The 15,887-nt window shown below is 40.5% G+C and overlaps 1 protein-coding gene across 1 annotated transcript in view; it reads right to left on the bottom strand.

The window, feature by feature from the left end:
* LOC115448854 (zinc finger protein 608) overlaps window positions 1-15,887 on the bottom strand; it is a 118,412-nt gene that overhangs the window by 3,843 nt on the left and 98,682 nt on the right. The window contains 7 exon segments of the mRNA XM_037439371.1: window positions 384-912; window positions 1,008-1,188; window positions 1,316-1,644; window positions 1,819-1,932; window positions 5,369-5,578; window positions 5,664-6,387; window positions 6,705-6,792. Of these exon segments, the coding sequence (XP_037295268.1) occupies window positions 384-912; window positions 1,008-1,188; window positions 1,316-1,644; window positions 1,819-1,932; window positions 5,369-5,578; window positions 5,664-6,387; window positions 6,705-6,792 (2,175 nt within the window).

The raw sequence follows: 15,887 nt of genomic DNA, 5'->3' as shown, positions 1-15,887 counted from the left end.
TCCCTCCGAGCATCACAGTTTGTCTCTCAAGTCATCTTTCTACATCAGTCTACATCGGGTTAGCTACACGGTTTGGGCGGGTTTCGGCCGCTCTTCCGCCGAGTGCTATCGCGCTCCTGCAATCAATCACATTACACGTTATAAACGACTAAAGGAGCCTGCGCGGTTTACTGGTGTAGACGAGATGTGACCGAGAGACAATAACAACGGAACAGTAAATCAAATAATTAGAATCTAATGAAATAATTAATGAAGATTAGTAATGTACATAGTAGCATAGAGAAGCATAGTGTAGAGTGGAAAATACATGATCTGATGCGGAAATATAAGTTGCAGAAGCAACAAGAGTGCGGCAGTATGTAAGTGAGTGGTTGTGAACTGACCGGGATACGGCGGCGGGTAGATCGGGTAGCCGAGGCCGACGTGCGTGTGGTGGTGCGTGTGCACGTGGCGCTGCGGCGGCGGCGAGCGCGCGGCGTCCTTGGGCGCGTCGGCGCGCGGCGGCTTGCCCTGCGGCGACTTGGCGTGCTCCTGCAGCTCGTGGATCTTGTGCGGCGGCGCGTGCGGCGCGTGCGGGGCGTGCGGCGCGTGCGGGGCGTGCGGCGCGTGCGCGGCGTGCGGCGCGGGCGCGTAGTACTGGCCGTGCGCGGGCGGCAGCAGCTCCAGCTTGCCGCCCGCGCCGCCCACGCCCGCCGGCCGCGACAGGTCCTCGGGCGCGTGGTACCGCGGCACGGGCCAGCCGCCGCCGAACCCGCTCACCAGCATCGGGCTCAGCGGCGCGCGGTACACCGGCTCGAACTGCAGCGCGCCGTAGTGCGGCGTCTGCATGTACGGCGGCAGGTAGTACTGCGATGTCGGCGGCGGAGGCGGACCTTGCGTCTCCGTCGTCGGTTTCTGGCCCTCTTGCTTCACCTAAATCAATTTTAGGTCATAGTTTATTATCCGAACGAACCTTTCTGACGCAGCCAAAAATAAATCTATCAAGTGAACAAAGATGTAAAGCGCACCTTGACATCTTCCTTGGGTTTATCGTCCTTGTCCTTGGACGGCTGCTTGTGCGCCGGCTGAGGTGGCGGCCGCGACTGCCCGCCCGGGCCACCAGGATTTCCACCCGATCCGGATTGAGGACCAGGAGGTTTCGATTCGTTGCCTCCCTCTTTTCTTCTTTGCTCCAAACTCATGTAATATCTAAAAAATAATGAATCATTATAAGGACCTGACCGCCCATTACCAATTCAAAATTTTGATCTAGCTCGAAGGATCAATTAATACTATAATCAAATTTATAAACTACACTTACAGGTGACTAACGTACCTCCGTAACTCCTCGTCTCTCGCATGGGGCGGTCTCTGGAACGCGTACGGGCTCATCTGCGCTTTCATCTCGATGCTCTCCTTCAATATCTGGTGGTTATCGTTTGGTCTGGCCGGGTTCTCCTTGCCGTCCGGCGCCCGCGGCTGCTTATTCTTGTCCAGAGGACTCGGCGTTGTTTTTGAACGGTCGGTGTCTTTGCTCTTGTCGTCTAAAGGCGTCGCTGTCGGAGGCCCGCCTGGTTCCACATTATAGGGAAAATTCGGCACGTAGTTGTACGGGTAGAAATGCTGTGGGAGCACTTTTTGCGGCGCGTTCTCCGGTTTGTTGTCCTGGAATTGGTGAGGACAATTTTAGAAACAAAAATCTAGAATTAATATTTATAGATATAGTCATTCCTACTTGTAATTCCATCTAACTAAATCTATGATCTACGTAATTTGTGTTATGGGTTTACATTATAAGACTACTCTATAAGATCCTAGTGAGTTACAAATGAGACTCACTTTGAGGTCCGCTTTAGGGTCGCCTTTGGTGAGGTCCTCTTTGCCTTTGTCTGCCGTCGGTGGCGGCGCGGAGGGTGGGTGTGTGGGCGGCAAGTACGATGGTTGTCCATAGTACTGCAATTGTGACAACTTTATGAAACTACGTCATGTGATATGAAAGAGTTCTAGAAAAAAGGAAAGATGTGGATGTACAGAAGTTAAAAAGGTTGCATTGAAATGTAATGAAAATAAAAGAAAAAAGAGAAAGAAAGGTTCGTGTCTAAATAATTATAGATTAGATAAGTTTAGAAAGATAACACAATATGTAAAGGAAAATATAGAGAAAAAAAAATCAAAATAAAAGTGGAGAAAAAATATCGTCGGCTAAGAGTGCTGAGCTGCTAACTCCATTTTTACCGAAAATGAGGTTTTGATACCATCAGATAGAGCGAGCAAAACTCTACAGAATCGTAAAACATACCAAGTGCCTCTAACACACGACAATGTCACTTTTTGAGCCTCAATAATATCTGACAACTCCTTGGATGTGAAATTAACTCGCGTAAAACTTGCTAACTCCCTCATTTGGTGCCATTTTGTGGGCAAATGTGCAGCTCAAATTCCCGCGGCATGGCATCATAACTCCCATATGAAGAAGAACTACAATTTTACTTAGTGTGTGATATTATTGAACAATGGTGATTCTTGTTTTTTAATTTGTCTATGTTTATTTTGTCTTTTGAATTGTGTTAATACATAAAAGCTTAAAATTTGGCATCCTCTTGCTTGGCTTGGGAGTTAGCCCGTTTTATTTCTTAGAAATAGGTGTTGTTAAAGGAGTTAGACATAATTATTTTTTGCAACTCAATACCCTTCTATGCTTTAATAACACTTATGTACATGTTTTAACTCAAAAAGCATAGGTAATACTTATGGTATTTATATCATGAATTATAAATTATATAGTTGGTACCCACGGTTAAGAGAGAAAATTTGCAAGGCCAAGTAATACAATAAAGGGCCTTGGCTAAAATTTGTAGCCGAGTCATACTGCGATGTAAATATATAAATATTAAATTTACAAATAAATCAGCAAATTTTGGGTATTTTATATCGCTATATCCAGCGATAAATATTGCACATTGATTGTTGGTGAAATCTTTGGGAAAGTATTTCTGTAGCCAAATATAGTGATAGTTCTCTTTATTTTAATCAAAATAAAAGACCCCAACTTTCAAAAGTACGATGGCATCTATAAAAAACGAGGGAATCGTTTACGAAGTCAGTCACTCGAAATTTTCTATAATGTTTATACATATTTTGTAACCTAAGCCGACAGATTAAAAAAAATAAGGATGAAAATGTAAATAATTATCGTAAAAAGGAACAAGAACGAGCAAATGCCACTGGAAATTTAAGGAGAACTTTGAAAAATATATTAATCGAATTCGGTACTGAAACACAGAGGTTAACAAAATTTTCAGTGGACAAGTTACTTGCTGAACACGGGCACACTATGTTGTGACTGCCACCTTATCAACCGGATTTTAATACAAATTAAAATATGTGGTCTCGACTGAAAGGCTATGTAGCCGCTAGAAACGAGGATATGAATTAGATTACAGTAAAAACAATATTCATTGAAAAGTAAATATTACCGGGGCTGAAGAATGGAAATAGGTTTGCGATTATGCAATCAAATACGAAAATAAATATCTAAGAATTTAACACGACGTAGACGATTACACTGATAAACTAGTAAATAATATGGCCGATAGTGACAGTGATATTGAACTCTTTGAGAACATAGATATTTAATTCGCGAGACAGGGGGATGGCATATCCTCAAAACTTTTCCAAAGCGTACTGTAGGATTTGTTCATAACTCTGGACTGAACAGGTATTGCCATTAACATAAATGGTGATTACATCTCGCACTTGCAATTCGCAGACGACATATTCATAATGGCAGAAACACTGGAAGAGCTGCAACAGATGCTGTGTTCAGTCTAGTATCAGCCTCACAGCGAATAAGTCTAACAATGAATCTTGATAACACATAGTTATGATCAAGGACCGTTCTATCGTTGTCAATGGCCACCTTCTCAAAGTTGTTTCCGAATAATCTTACCATGGGCAGATTCTGCAATTAGGAACAAAGTTTTGAGAAAGAAGTTAAAAGGAGATTCCAGCTGGGCTGGGCCGCATTTAGTAAACTACGTCGGGCTTTCTCGTGGTTTGTACCGCAATGTTTGAAAATGAAGGTTTTCACCCAATGCGTCCTACCTGTCATAACCTACGGTGCCGAAACGTGAATGCTCAAAGTGGCTGGTCCACCAGTCCAGGGTCGCTCAGCGAGCTATGGAACGTGCTATGCTTGGAGTTTCTCTGAAGGATAGACTTCATAACGAAGTCATCCGTCAGAGAACCAATGTCACCGACATAGTAGACAGGATTAGTAAACTAAAGTAGCCGTGGGCAGAGCATACCTGTCGCAGAACCGATAACTGATGGGGTAAACGAGTTCTTGAGTGGAGACCACGACTCGGCAAACGTATTTGTAGGACGTCTTCAAGCAAGGTGGAGTGACGATCAACAAAAGGTCGCTGACAAGAACTGGATGCGACAGGCCGAAGACAGGGTAAAATGGCGCATTTTTGGGAAGGCCTATGTATATCAGTGGACAAAGATATAGGCTGATGATGATGAGAATTTTGAGAATTTAGATGATTAAAAGTTTTCATTTAAATGTTATTTTAGCAATTATATGTATAATGAATAGTGTTTAATATGTACGCTACATGACGAGTTACTTACCAAATTATGTAATCGTGTTAAAAATATTTTCTTTTTTTTTATTTTCCCTAATCAAAAGACAACACCTAAATATTTTAACAGCACGTAATAAACACGGGATTCTTAGTGTTTTGTGTATCTAAATGTCGATGTGCAATATTTATCGTCGAATACTTATAACGACTTGCAGGTGATAAAGCAGACGTTCCCATCCAGTTTTTGACTTTTATGAAAGTTTTATTTCACTACTAATCATAATTATTGAATAGGTACTAGTAGTAATATGCATATGTTTAATATATTTTTTTATAAACGCATTCCACTTAAAATTTAAGATTATTTATTTAATGTGATAAAATGCTAACTCCAATTTAATAGCAATATAAATCTAATTTTCTAAAACGAAAAATGGCTAACTTCATTTTTCCGTAATAATTCTAAATCATTTGATAGTTAATAGTTGTTTGGTGCAAATATATAAAACTTAAAGAAATATCTACCAACGGGATTTTCATTCTTTAGATGTTGTAAGAAATAAAATAATAATTCAGTTTTTTTATCCTGTTACTAATTGTCTATTATGGAGTTAGCAGCTCAGCACTCTTAGCCGACGATATGTTAAGACACTATTGCGTTTTTTTTTTCAAGGTTAGCTTGTATGTTGTGACATCATAGATCGTTTATATTGCCAAGACCAGTAATATATTTTATAGAACCAGTATAATAGCACGCTTTCTAGGCCACATGAATTCAATAAACCTTATACTGTACTAACCTGATGATAGACGGGGAAGGGTCGATGACTGTTGTCCGCGTCAGGTGCTCCCTCGGTGGGCGCCGCGTCGTCCGATATGTCGGAGTAGGCCGGCGACCGCACACCAGGCGTGGGTGACCGCCGCGCCCGTCTCTTGCCAGGCGACTCGTCTGGTGGCGATTCCGTCGACTTACGCTCTTCCGATGGCATCAACGCTGACCGGGGCTTTACCTGGAATTATGCAAATGTTGGATTATAAATTAAATTATTCAAATTAACAGGCACATAGAAACCATTAAAAATTCAGTATTCTTACCTTAAATTGCGTGGTTTGTAAAGTAGGAAGAGGTTCTGGCGGCGTGGCCGGCGGCGCGGGCGGCGTGTGTGGCCGCTCCGGTTGCGCCGGAGGCTCCGGAGTCGCCGCAAACTCTTCGGGGAATCGCTGCTGAGCAGGAGATTCTACATTTGTATCTGGTTTCTCTGGCGACTTCTCTGGGGATTTTTCGCTTTTCGCCTCTGGAGATTTCGCGGGAGTGGGAGACTTGACTGGCGTGGCAGGCGTCGCCGGTTCTGAAGGCGGCCGCGCCGGTGACGCCGGTTCCGCTGCGGGCTCCTCCTGCTCAGAGCTGGAGCCATCCTTGTCTTCTTCATCGGGCGATCCGTGCGCATGCGACCGATGGTACTTGAGACCGTTCGCGTGCTTATATTTTTTGGAACAATTAGGTTCAGGACATTCTAATAGGACGGGATCTGGGGGAGGTGACGACGGCGTGGGAGGAGGTCGCTTTGCCTTCGGAGTCGGCGGCCGCTCTTCCGCTTCTGACGTACGCTTCCTCTTCGAATCAGGTCTAGGAGGGGTGAAAGGAGTAGGCGAAGGCAATGCTCTCCGCCCTTTCGCTCCTCCATTTCGTAATTTACTGTGGACAGAGGAGCGCGTCTCTGTGAAGTTTGTCATATCGGTGGGAGCGGCCCCGCGGCCTCGTTTCGCTCGACCCTTCGGCGTCCGCGCGTCCAACTCTTCCGTCGGTGAATCACAGAACCTGAAATAGATATTGATTCCAATAAAATTTGTTCAATAGATGTATCTTTTTCCGTTTAGTACACGAGTAGTGTTCGCAGTATGATGTTATTGGACACGGAATACAAATAAAGCGAATGCCATTACCATGGTCGTAATGTAGTCGTTAGGACGTTAGGAGTTTCTGTTCACGTCCCGCGTGACTCATCGCGCGGTACGTGACCGTGCAAGTGTGTTGTGAGGATCATGATTTAAACACTTGTTTTAGCGAGAGATGTTTTTCCCAAGAATATTAGTATTCTCGAGCGAGGGCCATTAGTTGTTGATGACATAACTCACCGAGGCGGCGCCCAGTCGTGTCGGGTGCAATCCAGTAAAGTTCCGACGTAAGTCTTCCCCCGCCACGTCACATTCACCACTAATACACCTGTAACAATAGCATGAAACATTGAATTTATGGCTTCGTTCGCGTGTTCGCTCGATCGCGAAATGGGATTAGTTTTAAACTGTGTAAGGAGATAGGGTCTTAACGAAATTGGTGCAGTGAAGGTATCGGCGGTGGCGAGAGCCGTTCGAATCCAATTTGTCACCCGGGGGTACTCATTTGCATGTCGGGATGCAAGCCGTAGGGGTGTCGGGGTGACGGGTGTATGTAGAGCGCGAGGTGGCCGCGGAGCCGCGGAACGTGACTCGGGCCGCATATTTAGAAGGCCCCGTGTCACGTTACGGCCCCGCTTATCGCGCCGCGTCGTGCCGTGCTAACTTATGCAAATTTAATTAATCAATTTCACCCCCTGTGTTCGCGATACTTTTTCGCTTTTGTAAAGAATATTTTATCCAAAGCAATTTTTATAATATTAAGTGGAACGCGCAATATGAATACTTGATGAGTTCTAACCGAGCGCCGTTGTAACTCAGGGCGAGTTAATCTACTCTTTGTGCTCTTATGTTTATCCTAAACAACGGTAACAAATTGAGATAAAAATGTGGGTCTCGACCGATCCTTTTTTAATCCCCTGTGACTTTTTTACGGAGTCGATTTTATATAGCGGTCTCGTTGAATTGTAAATAAGCGTCGTATTAAAATGGTAAATAAGGTAAATGAGATTCTGCGGCGCGGTCATTTTGTTTACGTTTTTCTGTCTTCTTAATTGTTAATGATGTTACTTAATGCGGGTCTCGTTCGGTAATAACGATATAACGCACTTTAAATGCTAACTTCAAACGCTTATGATACCTTTTTTCGACATTTAATATTCTTACAGCATAAAGAATAAAAATATCATAACTACAGATCTACGCTCAGCGTACGTGGCATGGTTGTACGTCACTAGTGTGCTATAAATCTACGAGTTTTACAAACATTACCGTTATAACACAATCAATGTAACTGTTCATTATAAACCACGCCACCATGCCACGTAAATCACTAAACTACGTAAAGATTTACTAACTCGAGCAGTATTAAAACATCAACTAGTTTATGTTAACAGATAACGACCAAAAACGTTTGAAAACTCCGACTGCGTCCGCCATCTTGACGCTCACAAGACGCCATATTGAATTAATGTAATTTTCACACAGTTTACAAACATAAAGTGGCGTTATTTAAATAATTATCGCGTAGCCGCAGTCGGGTAATCGAGCGCTATTTAGAACAGAAAGCAAGGAAGCTATATCGCTGATCAATGTTAGTTATTATTTATTGTTCTACATAACAATGAACACATAAAGCACTTAACTATAAGCCATTAGCATAAAATGAACGAGTTATTGTGGCCCCGGGACATGATCTGTGACAAATGATACAATAAAGATGAATTTATGCAGCGACTACTGGTATCTGCCGGGTGAGAACGGAACACGACCGCCGCGTAACCGGTTCTTAACGGACTCACAGTATTCTGACAAACGTGTTAATGTACTATTTAGTACGACATTAAACAGTATAGTTATAGAGCGAACATCAGGATCAAATCTGTGCCCCAAAAGTTATTACCAATTGGTAATAAGTCGCTGTCTTGTTTGAAATGTTCGTGTGACGAGGTGTAGCGCACTTATATATTAATAAAAAAATAACATATTTCCAAATCATGATATGGAATAAATATGAAGTATTTTACATTGGTATTTTACTATTTCACGATAGATTGAGTAACTATCACATAAGTGCAAAGTTTTTGTATGACAATCTTCCCAATGCTCGCTATATAATCTTAGAACTCAGGCTATTTAGAAATTTTATCTATGAATCTATCTAATGACTTCCAAATTCAATGTCCGTTTAAGGGGAAAGTTATTGTTTGTTCCAAAGTTTTGTTTGTTATACGTTATATATGCTCCAAACGGGATATTACTGAGGGGAACATGACCCCATGATACGAACAGTTGTTCAAACCAAAGAGCACAAAACCGTCGATTCGAAAACCACAAAACCGCAAATTAAAGTACATTGAAAAAGACGGCGTTCTACTAAAGAATTGAATAATAAGTATTCATTGAAATTTGAATTTATGTTATTAAAGAACATAAACATAAATTCTTGGCAATGGAAAAAAGAACCGAAATTACCTACTCTAATATAAATAGCCTAGAAAGCCTACTTTACTTTGAATACGTAAAATTGTGCAAAATTTACATACGTAAATACAAATATTAGATTCGTTTTTAACGACTTACAATACTAAGAACTTCAGTTACGGCATTACATTTAATTTCCTCGAAATCAGATTAAATAAACTGAAAGTGCCCGAAGCAAAGACAAGATGCGAATGAAGATTGTCTCCAAAAACTGACGCAATTGCATCTTCATACACACCATAAGTCTGTTTTAAAAAGTTAATATACTTTAAGAAAAAAAAATCATACATAATTCTATTCCAATGAAGTACTTGTTTTATATCTCTTAAATAAAGAGTATTGTAGCTCACATACATTAATATTGAACAGGTGATATCCGCCAATAGGCGCTTAACAATAATTGAATTCTGTACTGCATTGTACTAAGTTACTATTATTATCGAATAACAACTCCAAACGACAACAAGTTAAACTCAAACAACTCCGATATAATGAAGACATCGCGCAAACAAAACACGTATCTGAAATATTTGAAAACGAAAAAGGCTTCGGAGCTCGTAAAAAGGATATTGTCGGCCGGTCGGTTTTATTATTTAGGGGTTGAGAGACCCTTGTAAATTGTTAATACGGACTGTCGGTCACGGAAAACTTAAATTAGAGCTCGTGAGGGTATGTTTGGTTGCGTGTAATCGGTTCGATTTGTCCGCATGTCCGTAATGGGCCGGCGACGTGTCATTACCTCGCCGCTCGTTAGTCAACCAACAGATACGCAATTAAACTACCAACTCCTTTCTTTAATTGTTTTAGTTTTCGTTTTAATTGTACACGCGAACGGTCGATAATGCACGAGCGCGAGTAATTGGCTTGTTGCCGCTGAATGGATGTAACGTGTTGCTAGAACGTGTCGGAAATATCCGAGGAATGCGACTCACAAACATCGGTTTCTATAATTACCGGCCATTAGTGAGACTCCGTGAAAGTAGTTATGCCTATTCAGTTTAAACCGCAGTTTTATTTAATCCGCCCAGATATAATTGAGCAATATTAATTTAATAAACTAAGTGACGAAATCTCTCTAAATGTCTGATTGAGATAGCAATGGCCATACCAGGAGATCAGCGGACTGAAATAGGTTCATTTAGCTGGTGCTAATTACCGCCCGGGTTGGGGTAATCAACAGCCTAATGGTTGTCGAGCTTCGCACCGACGCCCCCCGCCCGCACGCTCCCCGACTCGCCCCACCGCAGTGCCAGCTCCCCGCTCCACGTCGTTTTGTTTCACCCCACGCCAGCTCCGCTGCCTTCAGAAATCCGTGTACTTATACGCGACCGGAGTTTATGATTTGCCTGTTAGCAACATTAAGAACAAAGGAAAAACCCAAATACGTTTTGTTTTTCGTTTGGTGTTTTTGTCGAGATCGATTGAATCTTTATTAAGTAGGGAGCGTTCGAGTGGGCGTCGGGCGTCCGAGACCGGCACTAAACAGACAGGCCCATTGTTTCCCACACCGAGACAAACAAAGTTCCGGCGATTTCATTTACATCCATTCAAAGCCGCTCTACCTGTTAAGTAAACTTTGCTCTCTTAAAAGGTTCAACACAAATGAAGCCCATTCCGAATGAAATTAACGAGCCGCACTCTCGCCGACAAAGGACAAAAACTTTTGGATTATTGTGTGTTGATACAAAATACACGGCAATGAGTTCATAAAAGAGACATAAACCGAAACTTAATAACGATTCACAACATAAAAATACGTCGACTAATTATAAGTGGAATGGAATGCGAGGCGTCGGATCCATGCAACCCCTGCTTAATTGTTAGCACGTACGGCAGGAGAGCCGGCATGGCAGTGCGGCAGGCCCGGCAGCGGCACGACGACACACAGCCTCGTAAACCTGTCTCCGCGGGAATTTTTTAAATGTCGACCGAGCGCCAGATGCCACGTTTTATATGCCGACATTTGAGGATTAACACGAAACTCGAATCGTCCGCCCGCCATCGCGCCGTCTTGATCATACGATGGGGCTCGCCAGAACACAACTAATGCTTTTTTTGCAAATGTTACCTATAAAAAGACATATTTTTTTTTTTGGTAAACATAAAGTCCCTATGATATATCCCACACGACTATTGTTAATCATGCGCACGTAACCGTTAACAACACGCACCTATGAAATTAAATATTAACAAAACTCGCTTTACACAAACAACCGTGATAAAATTATAACGCGGTCGGAGTCCCACTGTAAACAGTATTTAATTTCCGTAAGCTCCTCGGCGCCATTAGCTCAAAATAAATAAGCTTGAAGAGGAAGGGCGTGAATTGGCCTCCCTCCGCGTCCCGCCGCCCCGCGCACGCTCCGGATAAATTTGGAAAGTGGCAACAGTAGCTAGCAGATGGTGATTTATTATCGTGTTTTATAATAATTACGAGCGGGCACGGGGGAGCGGCATTGTGTTCTACCTTCTCTAATCGCGTTCACGGCGCGCCGCGTTCTCACATTACATCCAACATTATGTTTTATTTCTTTAATGATGTACGACCGCATAGAGCGCTGAATGATTGCGGCCGACGATCGACCGATTATGTGTTCTACTAGAAGGAATGTAGCGCGGCGCCGAGCGAATTCCGCTAGATTTTTAATTAAATTTACGATATCAACAGACAATAATCGCGACATAAAAAAATCGAAATGAGCCAATAAAAGTTGGCAGTAAAATATTGATGCCGCGGTAAACATAATAATTTATGTAAATTAGGCCTTTCTGCCGTTTATCGAATTTACTTCACTCACAAAGGCTAACGAGCTTGCGGTCGTGCGACATTTTATTACCAGGGCATCATAAACGGGCAACCGTTCGAGTAGGGAAGCGAGATAAATTGCCCGCTGCCTATTTGAATTAAAACAATTTACTGATGGGATTATGTTTTCAGTATGGACATATTGTGGCAAAAAAGTAAAATTTGGTTGGTTTATAAACTTACCTCATCAATAAGACATAATATAAGTATTTTGAAATTACGGTATGCCCTTAGTTAGCAAGAAAAATAATTAAAACAATAAATTATTCAGTAAGCCTTAATAAATTTATAGACGAAAAAATACTGAGAACTTTACAAAACGACTTTAGTATGAAGAGCTGTAATGAAGGTAATTATTAATTATTATGATTAAAACTAAAGTCGGCATAGAGCGTGACAGAACTTCGTTATCTATAAAATTAGCTTTTAATTTTAAGGGGTAGTTTTAAGGCAATTTGCCAAAGGTCAAATTTCTTTTTAATTAATTAATTACCTCGTTAGTATAACTAATTTACAAAAATAGTCGTTGTTGCAATGTTTGCGAAACAAATACGTTTGCACTGTGAACTTTACTGTTTTACTTTTTTATCACTCTGCAGAATTATGCAAAGCCGGACTCTAACAAAGGATTTAACGCCCTGTCGTGTTTTTTTTATATATTATTCAAGGATTTGCTTGTAGTGTCGTATAATGGCACAAGAATCCACAAACAGAGCGCCTTGGGGAATATTAAATTGCATACGTCTATAGGTATCGTGAACGACTCATGTTCTGCCATCTGGTGACGTAAACGGAATCTTTTACCCTATAAATACTTCACTAACTATACATTATGCCCTATATTAATTTTTAGTTATGTTGCAAAAATGCGATTAAATATGTTCATACTAATAAAAACAATTTCATATTAGTATAAGATTCACTTGTTTTTATACGTCCATTGCAAAGTGAGCCACTGCGCCTGATGGTAAGTTGGAGTTCAATAGAATGTCGACTGACTAGATATAATAACCCCTTGGCAATCGACACAATTTTTCTTTGTGAATTTATCGTTCGCTTTAACGGTGAAGGAAAACATCGTGAGGAAACCTGCACATCTGAGAAGTTCTCTATAGGAATTTCGAAGGTGTGTGAAGTCTACCAATCCGCACTAGGCCAGCGTGGTGGACTAAGGCCTAATCCCTCTCAGTAGTAGAGGAGGTCCGTGCTCAGCAGTGGGACAGTATATAATATAGGGCTGATATTATTATTATTATTTAATCGACACAATTATGCCTGACTTTGGTACCGGATATACTGACTGATTCCGGAACGCGACACTTATTGTGCCACTATGGCGGGTTTTAACACCTTGTGTACAGTAGTCGCTATCCGAACGGATATAAAATATATACCAAAATGCACATTCATATGCACATGATTAAAGACGTCCATAAAATAATTAAACACAAAAACATAATAAACGTCACTGCACATGAATGTAGTAATAAATAAAAATAACCTATCATACTACCGTACCAACTGTAAAGGTGTAAAAATCGACATATCCATAAAAAGCCGGCCGATCGTCAATTCCGCGATGGTATCTGTCTCTAATAACCGGCCGGTAATTATCTCTGGTGTCTCATGCCCTGCTTTATGTGAGCCATGAATATATTAATATTAATCGGTGGATAGCTACAGGGTTGGCTTATACATTTTTCATAAAGTTGATTTATACACGCGAGTTGCCAACCCTATATTTATGTATTAGCGTTTTTTGTATCGTATGTCGTAATTCTAGGCTAAATAGGGTTGTCGTATTTTAATCTCTAGTCATTATTATTATGTGTTACAGAGAGCCTGTAATAAATGTTTTCTTATGTATTTATATATGTATGTATTTGTCAGATTAATTCTATCCGTACTGTGTATATCACAACTGCCCTTTCTTTTTCCTTTTTCAATGTCCATGCCATATGGTTGTTTGTAAGATATTGCCTCAAGTGATAAGACCGCCTATTGTACTCTATTAATTATAAGTAGATATACTATATATTTTTTCCTTAATAACTTCAATAATAAATTATTATAATTTAATTTCCAATATCGTACTACAATGAAATAATACAATAACTCAAACAAACTTGAGTATTATCGTTGTGACTCTACCAGTGGCTAAAATATCACACAAAATACAAATAAACTGTTCAAGAAAATTCCTGTGCCGTTACATGATAGACAATTAGTAATCAGAATGTAGTTACCATAAGCCTATAGGGGGATTAATCAAACCAACGGCTCGCCACAGTATCATTCCCGTACGTACAACGGGACATAGACGTATGATAAAGCCGGCAGATGCACCCATCCTATAATTTACAAAAGGCACCAAAAAGCGTTCCGAATATTAAAACTATACTAACAGTATCTATATTTTCAATCATGTTTTTTTGGATTTTTGTTTATAAATACTTGGTACAAAAATATAAATTGATCAAAGCTGGTCCGCATTACTATATTTTCCGATGCAATATTTTTATAAAAACTTAAACCATATCGACGGTTGAAAGGCTAATTGTCTTAAGCGACATTTCTTTGCGACACTAAGTTTCATACATATTTTAAATCAACATTTTTTTCTATGTTTATTAAACCTAGATAATAATAATAATAATATCAGCCCTGTATTATATACTTGCCCACTGCTAAGCACGGGCCTCCTCTACTACTGAGAGGGATTAGGCCTCAGTCCACCACGCTGGCCTAGTGCGGATTGGTAGACTTCACACACATTCGAAATTTCTATAGAGAACTTCTTAGATGTACAGGTTTCCTCACAATGTTTTCCTTCACCGTTAAAGCGTACGATAAATTCACAAAGAATACATACATGATTTTATAGAAAAGTCAGAGGTGCGTGCCCTTGGTATTTGAACCTGCGGACATTCGTCTTGGCAGTCCGTTCCACACCCAACTAGGCTATCGCCGCTTAAAAAATTTCCTAAACCTAGATAAAAAATTTCGAAAAGAAATATCGCTTAAATCAATTAACCTTTTAACCGTCAATATTATTTTTTTTGATGTAAAGCCCATGACAACCCTAACGACGTACATACCGGTACCAATCACTAATTAATCAGAGTAATTAATCTTATATTAGATTGTCGGAGATAATCGTTTCGGTAGTTTCTAGTGGCTTATAGCATTATATCTAGTGACGTGTATACACTGGTGTCTAATCCTGTTATAAAAAAATTGGACACGAAACACCTTGCCACCCGGCTATAAACTCGCTATGTCGGCGCGTAATGACTGCTACACAAACCCACTCGAGAAAAAACTTGTACCCATTAAAAAGTAATTAGCTTAATTAAAAAACTTCGACCGTTGTTACAGAATTAACAATCCATTGCGGTACAAACTACCCGCAAAGTTTCCTGTGAAATCTTTCTAGACTGATTTCATGCAACCGTAATTCCATACATTAACCCTAAAAGGGGCGACATATGCTTCTGTGCCGCAGTGGTACAAAAAACCCAACATAATCACAATAAGCCAGGTGCCACAAATTTATTGCCGCGCCCGTCCACCGCACGGTGTCGCTTAATACCTCTATGAACACTTAATCGTACTGAAACACGCCTTAGTTATTACCAATGGTATTTATATTTTGACGTGTGTATAATTGTATAGTATTACGGCGATTCGATTTAACAATTACAAAGCGTAAGTACAGCGATGGTAGATATAATTTTTTTATTTTTTTATGAAATGTGTTTTTATTTAAATATCGAATCGTTTTTTTTTTAATTTCCATAACAATTTTGCACACTAACTATTAAGTATTTAAGTAATGAACACAACATTTATTGTAGCTAAAGATATAACAATCGACTGATAAATATAGCTGATCTGTTTTCTAAGCCGGAATATTGAATGAACCGAAAATATCTACCCTCGGTCTGAAGGTTATCGAATAAAATACTGGTAGCATATAATATCTACATGGGAATGTTTGGTAGATGTATTTATTGACCCGTCCAAGTCGAAACGATAATGATCTATTGCTCCATAATGTTTCGGAGATATCATTGCCTTTATCCCCGAATAGGGTAGGCAGAGGCACAACTATTGCACCCACTTTCCACCGTAAT

Source organism: Manduca sexta, chromosome 16 (assembly GCF_014839805.1).
Source record: "Manduca sexta isolate Smith_Timp_Sample1 chromosome 16, JHU_Msex_v1.0, whole genome shotgun sequence".
Lineage (NCBI taxonomy): Eukaryota > Metazoa > Arthropoda > Insecta > Lepidoptera > Sphingidae > Manduca > Manduca sexta.
This window is presented reverse-complemented; position numbering and strand designations above follow the sequence as displayed.